Genomic DNA, 15,369 nt, shown 5'->3' on the forward strand with positions numbered 1-15,369 from the left:
AAACATACCCAGGTGCTCTTCCACGGGCAGGCGGTGAGGAAAGCAGCTGAAGGTGATTTATTCTGCGTAGGTGAGGTTTGAGCGGGGCTCGGAGACGGGGGCCGTGGAGTCGGACGCGTTTGTGGACCCGCGCTGAAGGGCTGCTGGAGCAGGGAGAAAAGCAGCCGGCCTTTTGTGTTCCTCTGGCGGGGGGGGGTGAGGGCTGTGTACTGGGAGCAGGAGACATGCGGCGGGGGCATGAGAGAGAGGGGGGGGGGAGGGAGAGAGTGAGCAAGCGAGGGAGAGAGAGAGAGAGCCTGTTTGCTGGTCCACTTTCCCTTCTGTTAGGGGAGATGTGAGGCGAGTGTGAGGGAGTAACAGCTCACCGCCCCTTTAAGAAGGCTTCCTCACTGGAAGCGGTGATTCACAGAGGCGATGAGCTGTTTCTAATGGTAGGGTAGAATAATTCCTCTAAGTAGTTTGGGCCGATCTGGTCCCTCCCTCTCTGCTGTCTGCTCGTCTCCCAGCTTCTCCGGCAGCTCGTTGGTTAACCCTTTGGGTGCCTCGTTGGTTAACCCTTTGGGTGCCTTGTTGGTTAACCCTTTGGGTGCCTCGTTGGTTAACCCTTTGGGTGCTGTGTAATGGTTTGTTTGTGAATTGAGGTGATGAGCACGATGCTGCAATGATTGGAAAGAGGAGTAGCTGCTTATTGCTGGCGAGAGACTGAACAGGTGTAACAGGTTTTTCTTGTGTTATTGACCAGAGATGCCTGCATTTCCCATGTAAGAGCAGCCAAAGTTTTCAGGTCTGCTGTCTGCAAATGGCTTTCAGGGCCTGACAAAATGCTGAACTGCTACCACAATGTGTTCAGTGCTTTCATAAATTTGTTGTAAATATGTAATGTCATAGAAATTCACGACGTCAGTTTTAGAATTTAAAGGAACACTTACTTTTAGGTTGGTGGAAAAGTGTGATGGATGCAAAGTTGAAACCATAATATTAAAGTTTGTTATATTGTGCTTTTTAAAATTATAACAAGGGTATTCTTTTCTTAATTGACTGACTTTATCACAAGAGATATGACAGGATGGTCTGGTTGCAGCAGGAGAATTCTAGTCTCTTTAGTGACTAATGCTAATGCTGTATGTTAAAACAGGTCTTTTTCGACTTAAATATTTTTGTGAAATTGGGAAATATAAGGTTTTATTTGTGTCCTTCCCAGAGAAGTTAGCTTTTAAATCCTTATGAATAAATGACATCATTGCCCTTAGTCCAGAAGCTAGGTAGACATTTGCAGCTTCATAACTCTTCATGAGAGAGGAGTGAAAGTGTGTTTGCTGTCTCTGGTGTACTGGAACCTGCCTGTGGCGTGGAGCTCTGCTGGTTCTGCTTATGATAGCCCATCTCCACTGGGCTGCTTTTAGCTTGCTAAAGTATGTGTATTTTCATTTTAGCTGTAGAACAAAGAACATGGGATCATAAGGGAATTAATAAGCTCAGCTTTAATTATCACATATGAAAGAGATAAAGCCAGAGAGCCAAGGTCAGTGCCTGGGAGTAGAGAAAGTAATGTTTATTTAGGCTTGGGGAGATAGAGAGAGAATACAGCGCTGAATCAAAGAAAAGGCACTCGGGCGAGATTTACAGTTTACATACTTTGTCAAGATTTCAGGTTTTAGCATTTTGTGATTAATTTCTATCTGTTGTTTGCAGGGTGAATAAAGCATTAGTCAGGAAGAAAACTACGTCAGAAAGTTCTGCAGTGATTATTCTTTGCAGTACTTTTAAATCCCAAGTTTAGGATTAAAAAAAATATGTCTGCATTGGTTCAGGTCAGCAGAATCTTATCATCGGTCAGTCACTCAGGAGTGCTCTGCTTAGCGACGGGCCCTGGTCTGCGTTTGAGCGTTTGAGCGTTTGAGCGTGTGCAGGCGTGTGCAGCGTGTGCAGGCGTGTGCAGCGTGTGCAGGCGTGTGCAGCGTGTGCAGGCGTGTGCAGCGTGTGCAGGCGTGTGCAGCGTGTGCAGGCGTGTGCAGGCGTGTGCAGCGTGTGCAGCGTGTGCAGGCGTGTGCGGCGTGTGCAGGCGTGTGCAGCGTGTGCAGCGTGTGCAGGCGTGTGTTCGCCGGGTCTGGAGCATCTTAAAAACGCATCGCAACGGGACGCACAAGATCAGAATCTTTGTTGCCTCACTGAAGAATACGGCATTGGATAAACGAGTTAATGCATCGTCTGGTGTGCTTACAGTTGGTCAGACCTGTCTGCTGCACAAAATCATTTGCAGACGGGAGAAAGGGTGCCCCTGTTCCCTGAGCAGCGGGCCGATGTGGGGGAGGACCTCCCTGCCGGCTGGTGAAGGCGTTGCATGTGAAAGAGCCGTAGCGTGTTTGGTGGCGTGCTCGCTCTCGGGCGGGCGTGTGGGGCGGAGACAGACCGGTCCCGCGCTTCGTCTGGCGCGGCGCTGGAGCGCGGCGGCGCGTAGCCCCTAGCCGCGGTCCGTGGCGCTCTCCGTGACGCTCTCTGGGCTTGTACTTGCTCCTTTTACACCTTTGCGCTGCGGTAAGGGCAAAGAGACGAGCTGATCGGTCACGCTGCTCTGCACAGAGCCGCCTCCTGGCCGGCTGATCGATACTGCCGGAGCAGCAGCGCAGTCTGTCTCCTGACACCTGCCTCGGGAGGGGGGGGCGCGGGGTGGGGGGGGCCCAGCTGCTTACTGTAGCTCTCCAGAGCTCGCTCTGAAACAGGGAGGGGAGGATGGTGAGCGAGCCAGGGAGGGGGGGGGGAGAGAGAGACTGCTGGTGCCATCTGTACACGTCTTTTGTATTCTCCTCGTCTTAGCGTGCGGGCTGAAGCCTGTGTGTGCTCTGTGTTCAGATGAGAGGGGAGCGGTAGCTCAACACACACTCTCCAGACCCGGCACGCCATTCAGGCAAAATGACCACCCAGCGTTAGCGTAGCCGCCCGTTCGGCTTGTCCGCCGTTTGCTGCTGCTGCTGCAGTTCTGTTAAACGGCCGTGGGAAATCAGGCCGGAGTCGATGAGCGAGGAGGGGAGAGCCGGTGGCGTAAAACAGGAGCGTAGACCGCGCTTAAGCACGTGGGGTTTGGAATGGGCTGCTTGTGAAATATGTTACAGTGACTGTAATCTTTCAATGAACACACCCTGCATGCCTAAATGTGCCAGAGCTATCTGATAAGTCAGAAGTGATTCGCCCCGCCGCGGGGGGCTGGGGGGGGGGTTGGCGCTTTGTTAGGCCGTATTGAGCGCGTCTCTGAAGGCGGCTGTGGACTGGAGGGGGAGTGGCAGCGCTCGCGCTCACTAGAGGAACAGGACTGGAGCGCCGCGTCCCGCTTCGTGGCCATAGATCCTGGCAGCGGGGGCTGCAAGCTGTTATGACGGGGCCCCGGTTGTGACTAATACCCGATGTCTTTGTTCGCTCTGCCCACCCGCCCCATAAACCTGCTGTTTTCCGCTCGTTTTCCCTCCCTTCTTTAATCTCGTTTGCCTAAGTGTTTCACGTGCGGCCGCGCGCGGGAAAGGGCCCGAGCCGCTCGCGCTTAATGGCCGGTCCTTCATTTCACAGCGCACTGATCCCCACCCGCTGATCCCCACCCGCTGCTCCCGGGCTCTGGCCTGGCTGTACCGGCGGCAGCGGCTGTTAAAAGCACTTTCCTTCACCCCCCCCCAGTGGCTAGAATGTAAGTGCCAGCACTGTGAATCAGACGGGAGAGAGAGAGAGAGTGAGAGAGGGGTCGCTGCCCTCCGCAGTTATCAGATCCACTCTGTCTCGCTTTTTCACCAGGATAAAAAGCAGGAAAAGGAGTCTTTTGCAGCTGCCACATTGTTAAAGATGCACTGCGGATGAAAAGCGTGCGATTTGATCAAACGCTTTCTGGCAGCTCGGTTACCTAACCCAGCAGCAGTGTGGTGGAAGCGTAGGGCAAGAGCGCACCCTGCTGGCGAAGCGTACAAACAACACCTACAGCGTGTGGCTGCCAAATGGCTTGGCTTTTTAAGTTCCTTAGACGACGGTGCCTTTTATTTCACTTGTTGCTTTCTTTAAAGTTGCTCATCAGTAATGAGTAATAACGTTGATTTCTTTTACTCAATGCTGAACCCGCCATGTTTACATGAAAAAACACATCAGGCATAAATAACTCTGAACACTGAAACAGGTTGCAGATGTGTTTTTAAGCATTAATTTTCTTAGCTTGCCTCCACACGGGTTTACAAGGTTACCCACTCACAGAAGGATATTGTTCACACTTACCAATGGAAAAGAGAAAGTTATTTTGACGAATGATTGTGTTTTGGTCCTTATTTATTTTTGCTCTTTATTTATTCATTTGTGTTTTCCATGGTATTTCATCTTGTACAAGTGCTCCATTTCTTTGCCACCCCAGTTCAGGTGTTACATGCACACGTGTGTTAAAATGTTTTCCTCTTTATTTTAAGAATGACACGCAGAAGGTGATGTGTTTGAAGGCTTTTTTGGGATGGTGTTGATGAAAGGGTCTTTATAGCGTGTGGCGGAGAGTAAACCCTGAGTGTTCCAGTGCGGTCCGTGTGATGCCTGTGAGGAACGGCAGGCGTGTTTGGAACACAGCGCAGTGCATGGGGTGCAGCGGGACAGTCCTGGGTGGGGCAGGGGAAGCCTGACATGCTGCCAGGCTTGGTGGGGAGGTGTTATTTTTGTGGGGCTTGTATAAGCTGAAGACCCAGGGCCGGTGGGAAACTGACGTGAGCCTGTGTGTGTTTGGGGGTTTGTTTGAGGACAAGGCCGGGGTGTGTTTGGGGGTTTGTCTGAGCTGAAGACCCAGGGTCGGTGTTAGACTCACGAGTGCGTGTGTGTTTGCCCCCCCAGCGCTCCTGTCCTCCTGGTGTGAGGAGCTGGGTCAGTGTTAGACTCACGTGTGTGTGTGTGTGTGTGTGTGTGTGTGTGTCCAGCGCTCCTGTCCTCCTGGTGTGAGGAGCTGGGTCGGTGTTAGACTCACGCGCGTGTGTGTGTATGTGTGTGTCCCCAGCGCTCCTGTCCTCCTGGTGTGAGGAGCTGGGTCGGTGTTAGACTCACGTGTGTGTGTGTGTGTGTGTGTGTGTGTCCAGCGCTCCTGTCCTCCTGGTGTGAGGAGCTGGGTCGGTGTTAGACTCACGTGTGTGTGTGTGTGTGTGTGTGTCCCCAGCGCTCCTGTCCTCCTGGTGTGAGGAGCTGGGTCGTCTCCTCCTGCTGCGGCACCAGAAGAGTCGGCAGAGTGAGGCACCGGGGAAGCTGCCCATGCAGCCGCCCATGAGCTCCATGAAGCCCTCGCTCTCCCACAGGTCAGTCTGCCTCTCTCCCTCAGGCCCCACCCCTCACGTCAGGCCTCACCCCTTTCCCTCAGGGCACGCCCCTCTCTTCCTCAGGCCCCACCTGCCTGCCCCTCTCCCTCTTCCACAGGTTCGTGTGTTCCTCTCTCCACCAGCTCCACCCCCCCTCTACCCCCCCAGGCCCTGCCCCTCTATCCCCACAGGCCCCGCCCCTTTGTCCCCCAGGCCCCACCCCTCTATCCCACAGGCCACACCCCTTTGTCCCCACAGGCCCCGCCCCTCTGATGCCTGTCCCTCTCCCTCTTCCACAGGTCAGTGTCCCTCAGTCCTCCTCAGGCCCCACATCACTGAAACATCTGCTTTTACTTTCTTTGTGATTTCTGTGGTCACTAGTGTCCAGTTTTGAATTTAATACCCAACTGTCTGTTTATGTCTCAAAATGGGCCTTAATTTCATGCTTGTCAGAAAGTAACACTGTGCTAACAAGAAAAATAAGTCAAATACTGGAAGGGAATAAGGTCCTAAAGAACAGTGAGAACTTGTTGGCCCTTGGTCTTGGGCCAAAGATAGCTGTGTTGTATTGTCAGCTCTCACTGGTCTGGTGAACCTGGTTCACTGAAGTCATGTTTTCTGGAACGTTCTGTACTCAGTGGAGTGTTCTCTCTCTGAGCTGGACCCTGATTGGCTGCCAGAGGCACGTTAGTGAAGGTCTGTACCTTCACACACAATAAAAGAAACCCCTTCCATGTGGTAAACAGGGTGTTCTTCAGAGACGGAGTAAACATCCTCCCAGACGGCATCATTATAGAAATTGCTTTGCAAGTCTCCATTTGTAGTGCTCACGGTGTGTGGGGTTTTATCCGCGTTGTAGCGTAGAAGGCTGAGTTTGGGATGAGAAAGATGTTTATAGTTTGTTCCAAAGGCAGAATGTGATGATTTTTTTTCTCAAATGAAATTAATTTCATATACAAAACAAAACTAGGTGTAGTAGGTCTCATGCTGAAATATGAAACTGTGTGTTTATGGATATAGATGAGGTCATAAAGGAGTGGGCAGAAGGTTAAGTTTCTTCTCAAAAACATCTTAACTGCTTTTTAACCACTATGGATGCTGAATGTATTGTTTACCTGCTAAGTGCACCTCTTAGCCATAATAAAAGTCATTGTTTGTCGTTGTCAGTGTGCTAATATCTGTGCTTTCTTCATTAATGCAGTGATGGCCCCTTTCCATACGATTCCGTTCCCTGGCAACAGAACACCAATCAGCCGCCGGGTTCCTTATCAGTGGTGACCACGGTGTGGGGAGTGACCAACACATCGCAAAGTCAGGTGAGATCAGCGATGCGCGCAGACGCTCATTTCCACGCTCGTATCACAGCACGCTATATGTGACATTTAATGAGTTATTCACACGTATCATTTTACGTATCATAACGTATCATTCACCCCGTTCAGGTCCGGTTGTGTAGCAAGGTTCGGTCTGTGTTTTTGCGTTGTCTGACAGTTTGGGGAGGCACTGACTGAAAACAGTCCCGATTACACACTGAGCTCCGAACACACTGAGCTCCAAACACACTGAGCTCCAAACACGCTGAGCTCCCAACACGCTGAGCTCCAAACACGCTGAGCTCCCAACACGCTCAGCTCCCACGCTGAGCTCCCAACACGCTGAGCTCCAAACACACTGAGCTCCCAACACGCTGAGCTCCCAACACACTGAGCTCCAAACACGCTGAGCTCCCAACACGCTGAGCTCCCAACACGCTGAGCTCCAAACACACTGAGCTCCCAACACACTGAGCTCCAAACACACTGAGCTCCAAACACCTGAGCTCCGACCTGAGCTCCAAACCACTGAGCTCCAAACACGCTGAGCTCCCAACACGCTGAGCTCCCAACACGCTGAGCTCCAAACACACTGAGCTCCAAACACGCTGAGCTCCCAACACGCTGAGCTCCCAACACGCTGAGCTCCAAACACGCTGAGCTCCCAACACGCTGAGCTCCAAACACGCTGAGCTCCCAACACCCTGAGCTCCAAACACGCTGAGCTCCAAACAGAAGGCTGTAAACATTCCCACTGTGCGGTGTCTCTGCTCCACCTACAGGATCGTGACTAATCCGCCATGTTTCTACACCCCAGGCTCTTTGTCTGTCCTAAAGAAAGAAACGCCTTTTCTGTGGAAAACCAGCGAGGAGCAGACACAAAACATGCGCTGTCTGTGATTGGCTGGCTGTGTTCACACCCCACTGTTGGCCAGCTTAGTCCTAACCAGGGCTACTGTTACACATTCCTGTCCGAGGCGCTCATGTGATGATGTCACCGCCCGAGCATGCACAAACAGGCTTCCTGAGGCCTCTGAGGGGTGGGAAGTGACATCATCAAACCGTTAGAGTCCAAACGGTGTTTTGGCAAGTCTCTGTGAAGGCTGACTTAGATGTTGTCAGTGAAGTTGTTATCATTCAGTCAGAGCACATGACCTTATCTAGGTCAACTTCCATTATATAGAAACCCAATAAACCAAATTAATTCTAATACAGATGGGTGGAATGCAATAATAATTCCATATATAACTATGTGTAGCTCACTGGTAGATCACAGATGATCGGAAACAGAGATGATAGTTTGTCCCTTCTCAGACTGTTGATTGCTTTGGACTGGATGCAGGTTTTGGGCAACCCAATGGCCAACGCCAACAACCCCATGAACCCCGGCGGTAACCCCATGGCGTCGGGCATGTCCGGGAGCAACCCCGGCATCTCCTCGCCCCAGTTCCCCGGCCAGCAGCAGCAGTTCCCGGCCAAAGGGGGCTCCAGCCAGCAGTACATGCAGCAGGGCATGTACGGCAGGCCAGGATACCCTGGGGGAGGGGGCTTCGGAGGGAGGTGAGAGAGTGTGTGTGTGTGTGTGAGACAGAGTGAGAGAGTGTGTGTGTGTGCGTGTGTGTGAGAGAGAGGAGAGTGTGTGTGTGTGTGTGAGACAGAGTGAGAGAGTGTGTGTGTGTGTGCGCGTGTGTGTGTGAGAGAGAGAGTGAGAGAGTGTGTGTGTGTGTGCGTGTGTGTGTGTGTGTGTGAATGTGTGTGTGAGAGAGTGTGTGTGTGTGAATGTGTGTGTGAGGGAGTGTGTGTGTGAGACAGAGTGAGAGAGTGTGTGTGTGTGTGTGTGTGCGTGTGTGTGTGTGTGTGTGTGAATGTGTGTGTGAGGGAGTGTGTGTGAGAGAGAGAGTGTGTGTGTGTGTGTGTGTGAGAGAGAGACTGTGTGTGAGTGTGAGAGAGAGTGTGTGAGTGTCAGCTGCCATTGACCATGCTCAGGTCCCAATGGAGAGATTGTCTGCCGTTCTGTGTTCTGTCTGAGCAGTGAGCAGTCAGGAGCAGTACAGGTGATGAGCCGTTAGCATTTCGTTTTTAATTTGAGGAAACATTAAGGTCAGCATGTCTCCTAGGCCAGTGTTGCCCCCTACAGTTCATTTATGGGGCTGCAGTAGCTGCATTGTTTTTCCATGCTGGAGTCACGCAGCGTAAGCAGGTCCACTTATTGATCAACACGGCAGCTCTTACCCAGAGAGAAACTGGCAATGCTACATTAAACTGAGCCAAGCTGGGAGACTGCGTAATACAGAGGACCCATGTGGGGATGCAGTGGGAAACGCACTGTTAGTTACATCAGGCAATGCGTGTGTTCATTTATTAAACCTGTTCGAGAATTCCCCCTGGTGTGGGAGGAGTGTAAGTCATGTGACCTCCCCATCCCATACAGTTACCCAGGAGGTCCGAATCCGCCAGGGGGAATGGGCATGCCCCCCCACTCCCGGACCCCTGCCGACTTCACCCAGCCCGCTGCTGCCGCCGCCGCCGCTGCCGTTGCTGCCGCCGCCGCCACGGCGACTGCCACGGCAACGGCCACCGTCGCCGCCCTGCAGGAGACGCAGAACAAAGACATGAACCAGTACGGCCCGGTATGAGCCCGCCGCCGAGCCACCCGCCACCCCGCCCCGCCCCACCCCGCCCAGCCGCTGAGCCCCCCGCCACCCCGCCCCGCCCCGCCCAGCCGCCGAGCCCCCCGCCACCCCGCCCCGCCCCGCCCCACCCAGCCGCCGAGCCGCCGCCCCGCCCCCGCCCCGCCCGCTGCGCTGCTCTCGTCTGCTCTTCTGTTTGCACCCTGCTGTTGGGCCCCGCCCCCTTTCCCTTTCTCCCTCTGATTGGCTGGGGTGGCCTGGACGTTCCTGACTCGCCAAGTTCGGGCGCGCGTCGCTCTGGAGCGGCTTGTGGAACGCCAGCTTGGCGCTCTTCGCTGGCTGCTGTTATTGGCTGTGCTTTAAATCGCGGTGAAGCGAGAGGTCGCGTGGAGGTCACGGGGAGGTCGCAGGTCGGCCCCGGCCTCTGCCCCCCCCTCGCCCCCCCCCAGCTCCGGGCCGCTCGGCGAGCGCTAACGCAGCCTGCCTTCTCTCTTACAGATGTCTTCCTCTTTCCAGATGGGTCAAGGCCAGGCCTACAGCAGCCAGTTCCTGAGCCAGCAGGGCCCCCGCGGCCCCCCCTCGCTCCCGGCCAGCATGAACCCCGGCGGCATGGGGTCCGGGATGACCCCCTCGGGCATGAGTGGGCCCCCCATGGGCCTGGGCCAGCCCCGCGCCCCCGGCATGAACCCCTTTGGGAGCCACGGCCAGAGGATGCCCCAGCAGAACTACCCCGGCCCCCGGGCACAGGCCATGGGCATGCAGGCGCTGAAGAGGTCTTACCCTGGGGAGGTCCGTACCCCCCCGACACACCTGCAACGCACACGGGGGGGTTACCTGGGGGTTACCTGAGCACTGAACCGTGCCCTGACCCCTGGCCTCAGGCTGGTTCAGCTGCTGCTGTGTGACTGTGGGCAGTAGGCCCGCCCATTCTGATTTTATTAGAAAAGTGTGAAAACTGTGAGAACTACATTTAATCAATATTTGTCCTTAAGCTTGACTTACAAATGAATGCAAATGTACTTCTCTCAGTGCAAACACATTTTTTACAACAGGGATCTTGCCAAGCTGTTCAATAATAGAAGAATAAAATGAAAAGAACTGAACTAAACCTTAACTTTGACTGTATTGAACTCCCAATGCAATTGTTAATGTGGAAAACATTGACTGAATCCAGGCCATAATCTTGACTCTTTTGCTAACCTGGTTCTTTGGTCCTGTTTCTGTGGCCATTAGCCTAATTATGGAGGCCAGCAGTATGGACCAAACAGCCAGTTTCCCAACCAGCAAGGGCAGTACCCCACCCCAAACCCCCCCAGACCCCTGCCGTCCCCTAACTACGCTGGGCAGAGGGTGCCGGGCCAGCAGGGGGCAGGCCAGTACCCCCCACCGAGTGTGGCCATGGGCCAGTATTACAAGGTGAGCGTCCCCCACAGTACCATACCATGCAACTTACAGTATCATACCTTACAGTCCGATACCGTGAAACTTACAGTACCATACCATGCACAACCTTACCACCAACGCTAACCACTGTGCAATTTTTTTTCTTGTCATTATACAGCAAGATCCCTTCAATGGACAGAGCAACAACTTCTCTGGGAGTGGGTATTCCTACAACCAAGGCAACATTAATGGGGTACGCCTTTTCCACTAAAGTTGTGCTTTCCATTTGATCTGTTTGTGCAGTGGTTTATAGCGATCCAATCCCTGGGGGGTTATGGGATACCCTCCCGGGGTGTTATGGGATATCCTCCCGGGGATTATGGGATACCCTCCCGGGGTGTTATGGGATATCCTCCTGGGGGGTTATGGGATGCCCTCCTAGGGGATTATGGGATACCCTCCCAGGGGGTTATGGGATATCCTCCTGGGGGATTATGGGATACCCTCCCAGGGGGTTATGGGATACCCTCTCGGGGTTTATAGTCTCTAACACTTTGTGCTCTTCTCCCCCCCCGCAGCCTCCGCGGCCCGGTAACTACCCCCACTCGCCGGTCCCGGGAAACCCCACGCCCCCCATGACCCCCAGCAATATTCCACCCTACCTGTCCCCCAACCAGGATGTCAAGCCCCCGTTCCCTCCAGAAATCAAACCAAACATCAGCGCCCTCCCCCCTCCTCCAAGTGAGTTTCTTTCCTGTGAGAATGAGAAGCGTAGCTGTCGCTCCGCTGGCACGGCGGGGAAAGCTCACGCCCTCTCCCCCTCTCCGCTCTCTCAGCCAATCCCAGCGAGGAGCTGCGGCTGACCTTCCCCGTGCGGGACGGGGTGGTGCTGGAGCCCTTTCGGCTGGAGCACAACCTGGCCGTCAGCAACCACGTCTTCCACCTGCGCCAGGCCGTGCACCAGACGCTCATGTGGAGGTGAGCCGCGTGCGTCCCAGCCGCTAGCACTCTGCTGATAATATCCTTCTTATTAGTGCTGGCGTACTGTGCAGGTAATAGGCACTGGTGTACTGTGCAGGTAATAGGCACTGGTGTACTGTGCAGGTAATAGGCGCTGGTGTACTGTGCAGGTAATAGGCGCTGGTGTACTGTGCGGGTAATAGGCGCTGGTGTACTGTGCGGGTAATAGGCGCTGGTGTACTGTGCAGGTAATAGGCGCTGGTGTACTGTGCGGGTAATAGGCGCTGGTGTACTGTGCGGGTAATAGGCGCTGGTGTACTGTGCAGGTAATAGGCGCTGGTGTACTGTGCAGGTAATAGGCGCTGGTGTACTGTGCAGGTAATAGGTGCTGGTGTACTGTGCAGGTAATAGGCGCTGGTGTACTGTGCGGGTAATAGGCGCTGGTGTACTGTGCAGGTAATAGGTGCTGGTGTACTGTGCAGGTAATAGGCGCTGGTGTACTGTGCAGGTAATAGGCGCTGGTGTACTGTGCGGGTAATAGGCGCTGGTGTACTGTGCAGGTAATAGGCGCTGGTGTACTGTGCGGGTAATAGGTGCTGGTGTACTGTGCAGGTAATAGGTGCTGGTGTACTGTGCGGGTAATAGGCGCTGGTGTACTGTGCAGGTAATAGGCGCTGGTGGTTTGACTCGCGGTGGTTTTGTGGGGCGCAGGTCTGACCTGGAGCTGCAGTTTAAGTGCTATCATCATGAGGACCGGCAGATGAACACAAACTGGCCGGCGTCGGTGCAGGTCAGCGTCAACGCCACGCCCCTCACCATCGAGCGCGGCGACAACAAGACTTCCCACAAGCCCCTTCACCTGAAGCACGTGTGCCAGCCAGGAAGGAACACCATCCAGATCACCGTCACCGCCTGCTGCTGCGTGAGTCCCACCCCCTCTCCCACACACAGCCAATCAGAGCACAGCTACAGCCTTCTGCTGCATGAGTCCCGCCCCCTCTCCCACACACAGCCAATCAGATCACAGCTACAGCCTGCTGCTGCGTGAGTCCCGCCCCCTCTCACACACAGCCAATCAGAGCACAGTTACAGCCTGCTGCTGAGTAAGTCCCGCCCCTTCTCCCACACACAGCCAATCAGAGCACAGTTACAGCCTGCTGCTGAGTAAGTCCCGTCCTTCTCCCACACAGCCAATCAGAGCACAGTTACAGCCTGCTGCTGAGTAAGTCCCGTCCTTCTCCCACACAGCCAATCAGAGCACAGTTACAGCCTGCTGCTGTGCTGAGGGTTATTGTCAGACGTACGGAGGTGTAATGCGTACGGAGTGTAACGCACTTGAGGCTGTGCGGAGCGTAACGCGCTGGTCGCTCTGTCCCCCCCCCCCCACAGTCGCACCTGTTCGTGCTGCAGCTGGTGCACAGGCCGTCGGTGCGCTCCGTGCTGCAGGGGCTGCTGAAGAAGAGGCTGCTGCCCGCGGAACACTGCATCACCAAAGGTGAGCGCACCCTTCAGCCCGACACCACTTCCTGTCTGAACCACTTCATGTCAAAGTCACTTCCTGTTAAAGCAACTTCCTGTCAGGGAGAAACTTCCAAAAGGGCACTGGTGTTGGTTATTGCACAAGTATTGCAGACGTGCAAGCCATGAAAAAATAGCTGAGCAACCTGCATTCCGTGGAATGGGCGGACGGCCTGTCTGTTTATGTTCTGCAAGACAGGACATGGAATGTGTGGGTAGTCCACCAAACAGACGGACAGCAAACAGACGGGCAGTGGCTGTGGATAATGCGATTCGGTGTGCTTCAGCCAGTCTGGTCTCCATTGGCAACCTGGCACAACCGCTGCCCTGCTTAGCACCATGAAACAATGAACAGACGAGTTGTTCTTGTTTGGTGTGATACAGAGGGCTCAGCTCACTCCTGTGTGAAACACACTGGTGCACTTCACCGCCCTACAGATGGGAACATAACCTGCAGTTTCTTGGCCAAAACCATTACCTGATTTATTGAGTGAGCCAGTCTTCGTTTTAAGTTGTTTTGAAATGTTTGGTGTGTTTGTGTCCGACCCAACACTTTGATCGGTTGGGTAGTTGTTTTTAAAGGCCCCCCATGGTTGCGTTTTTCCGAACACATTTTTCCACGTTGTCTCTCAATCCCGTCTTTCCCGTCTTCAGTCAAGAGGAACTTCAGCAGCGTGGCGGCGTCCTCCGGGAACGCCACGCTAAACGGCGAAGACGGCGTGGAGCAGACGGCCATCAAGGTGTCCCTGAAGTGTCCCATCACCTTCCGGCGAATCCAGCTTCCTGCGAGAGGCCACGACTGTAAACACGTGCAGGCGAGTCAGAGCTTCCTGTCAGACGAGCTTCCTGTCTGGGCCTCAGAACCGCGTGAACACTTCGCTGGCCTGTTCTGATACGCTGTCTGTGTCCGTTTCCTCCCTCAGTGCTTCGATCTGGAATCCTATTTGCAGCTGAACTGTGAGCGGGGAACGTGGCGATGTCCTGTATGCAAGTAAGAAGAAATGTCCAAGTGTTCTCTTCAGGGCAAAACTTTGCATTTCCATTTTTATACACAAAACAGGTCTGTTTCCATAGTAATCAGATCAAACAGGTCTGTTTCCGTAGTAATCAGATCAAACAGGTCTGTTTCCGTAGTAATCAAATGCGTGAGGGCAGAATTTGCGATGTCACGCCTGAACAATCCGAGCTCTTCTCAGTCTTCTCTAAGTCCCCCGTCTCTCCCCACAGTAAAACGGCGTTGTTAGAGGGCCTGGAGGTGGACCAGTACATGTGGGGCATCCTGAATGCCATCCAGAAGTAAGTTCTCCGCTTTTCAGAAACCGCTCCAGAGATTTCTCCCACCATTGCTGTCTGTAGTGTCTCACCACACAGAGTAACTTTAAAGAAACTACAGTCTGAGCACCTGGGATCAGGTATCATGTAGTAATTTGGTTGTGTTTCTTTTTCTCAGTTCGGAGTTTGAGGAAGTCACCATCGACCCGACGTGTAGTTGGCGGCCGGTGGCGATAAAGTCGGACATTCACATTAAGGAGGACCCGGACGGACCAATGGCCAAGAGGTTTAAGACCATGAGCCCGAGCCAGATGATCATGCCCAACGTCATGGAGATGATTGCACAGCTTGGGCCTGGACCCTCCCCCTACCCGTCCATGCCCCCACCGGGGGGAAACAGCAGTGAATATGGCAACCAAGGTACGGGGCGGCTTATTAGAGACTGTGGCAAACACGCCTGCCACAGGCCACCGAAGTGGCTTTCCTTGGGGCCCTCCAGCACAGAGACACAGGGAGAAGATGTTCAAAACAGTCCACATTTATTCCACGATGGTTTGGCAAGATGGTATAGCCAAATGAGCGGATGTTAACCCTGTCATGACAGAAGCTCCCCTGTGTGGGTGGGGATGGCAGATTTAACCTGTGCGCAGTGATTACCTCACTACGCACAGGTGCAGCCACTCCTGTTCCTGGTCCAATTAGCCTGGCCAATTATCTAATTCTTAACCAATTGGCCAGGTCTAATTAGCTTGACCCAGGGCAGGTGTGGCTGCTTAAACCAGCCATCCCCACACCACAATGGTATAGCCAAATGAGCGGATGTTAACCCTGTCATGACAGAAGCTCCCCTGTGTGGGTGGGGATGGCAGATTTAACCTGTGCGCAGTGATTACCTCACTACGCACAGGTGCAGCCACTCCTGTTCCTGGGTCCAATTAGCCTGGCCAATTATCTAATTCTTAACCAATTGGCCAGGTCTAATTAGCTTGACCCAGGGCAGGT

General features: G+C 53.8%; 1 protein-coding gene across 6 annotated transcripts in view; it reads left to right on the forward strand.

Moving 5' to 3' along the window:
• The window catches only part of zmiz1a (zinc finger, MIZ-type containing 1a), a 143,741-nt gene that overhangs the window by 121,229 nt on the left and 7,143 nt on the right, over positions 1–15,369 (forward strand). For 3 of the 6 annotated variants that reach the window (XM_064314448.1, XM_064314483.1, XM_064314464.1), the window contains 15 exons: positions 5,156–5,291; positions 6,493–6,607; positions 7,947–8,164; positions 9,036–9,234; positions 9,733–10,023; positions 10,468–10,650; positions 10,796–10,870; positions 11,196–11,358; positions 11,454–11,595; positions 12,289–12,499; positions 12,967–13,072; positions 13,750–13,910; positions 14,019–14,086; positions 14,323–14,391; positions 14,546–14,787. In XM_064314448.1, coding sequence (XP_064170518.1) covers positions 5,156–5,291; positions 6,493–6,607; positions 7,947–8,164; positions 9,036–9,234; positions 9,733–10,023; positions 10,468–10,650; positions 10,796–10,870; positions 11,196–11,358; positions 11,454–11,595; positions 12,289–12,499; positions 12,967–13,072; positions 13,750–13,910; positions 14,019–14,086; positions 14,323–14,391; positions 14,546–14,787 — 2,379 coding nt within the window. Of the gene's footprint in view, positions 1–5,155; positions 5,292–6,047; positions 6,124–6,492; positions 6,608–7,946; positions 8,165–9,035; positions 9,235–9,732; positions 10,024–10,467; positions 10,651–10,795; positions 10,871–11,195; positions 11,359–11,453; positions 11,596–12,288; positions 12,500–12,966; positions 13,073–13,749; positions 13,911–14,018; positions 14,087–14,322; positions 14,392–14,545; positions 14,788–15,369 lie in introns of those variants that run through there. The other 3 variants (XM_064314457.1, XM_064314473.1, XM_064314492.1) reach the window with 2 other exon arrangements.

The sequence above is a fragment of the Anguilla rostrata genome, chromosome 2, assembly GCF_018555375.3.
Source record: "Anguilla rostrata isolate EN2019 chromosome 2, ASM1855537v3, whole genome shotgun sequence".
NCBI lineage: Eukaryota > Metazoa > Chordata > Actinopteri > Anguilliformes > Anguillidae > Anguilla > Anguilla rostrata.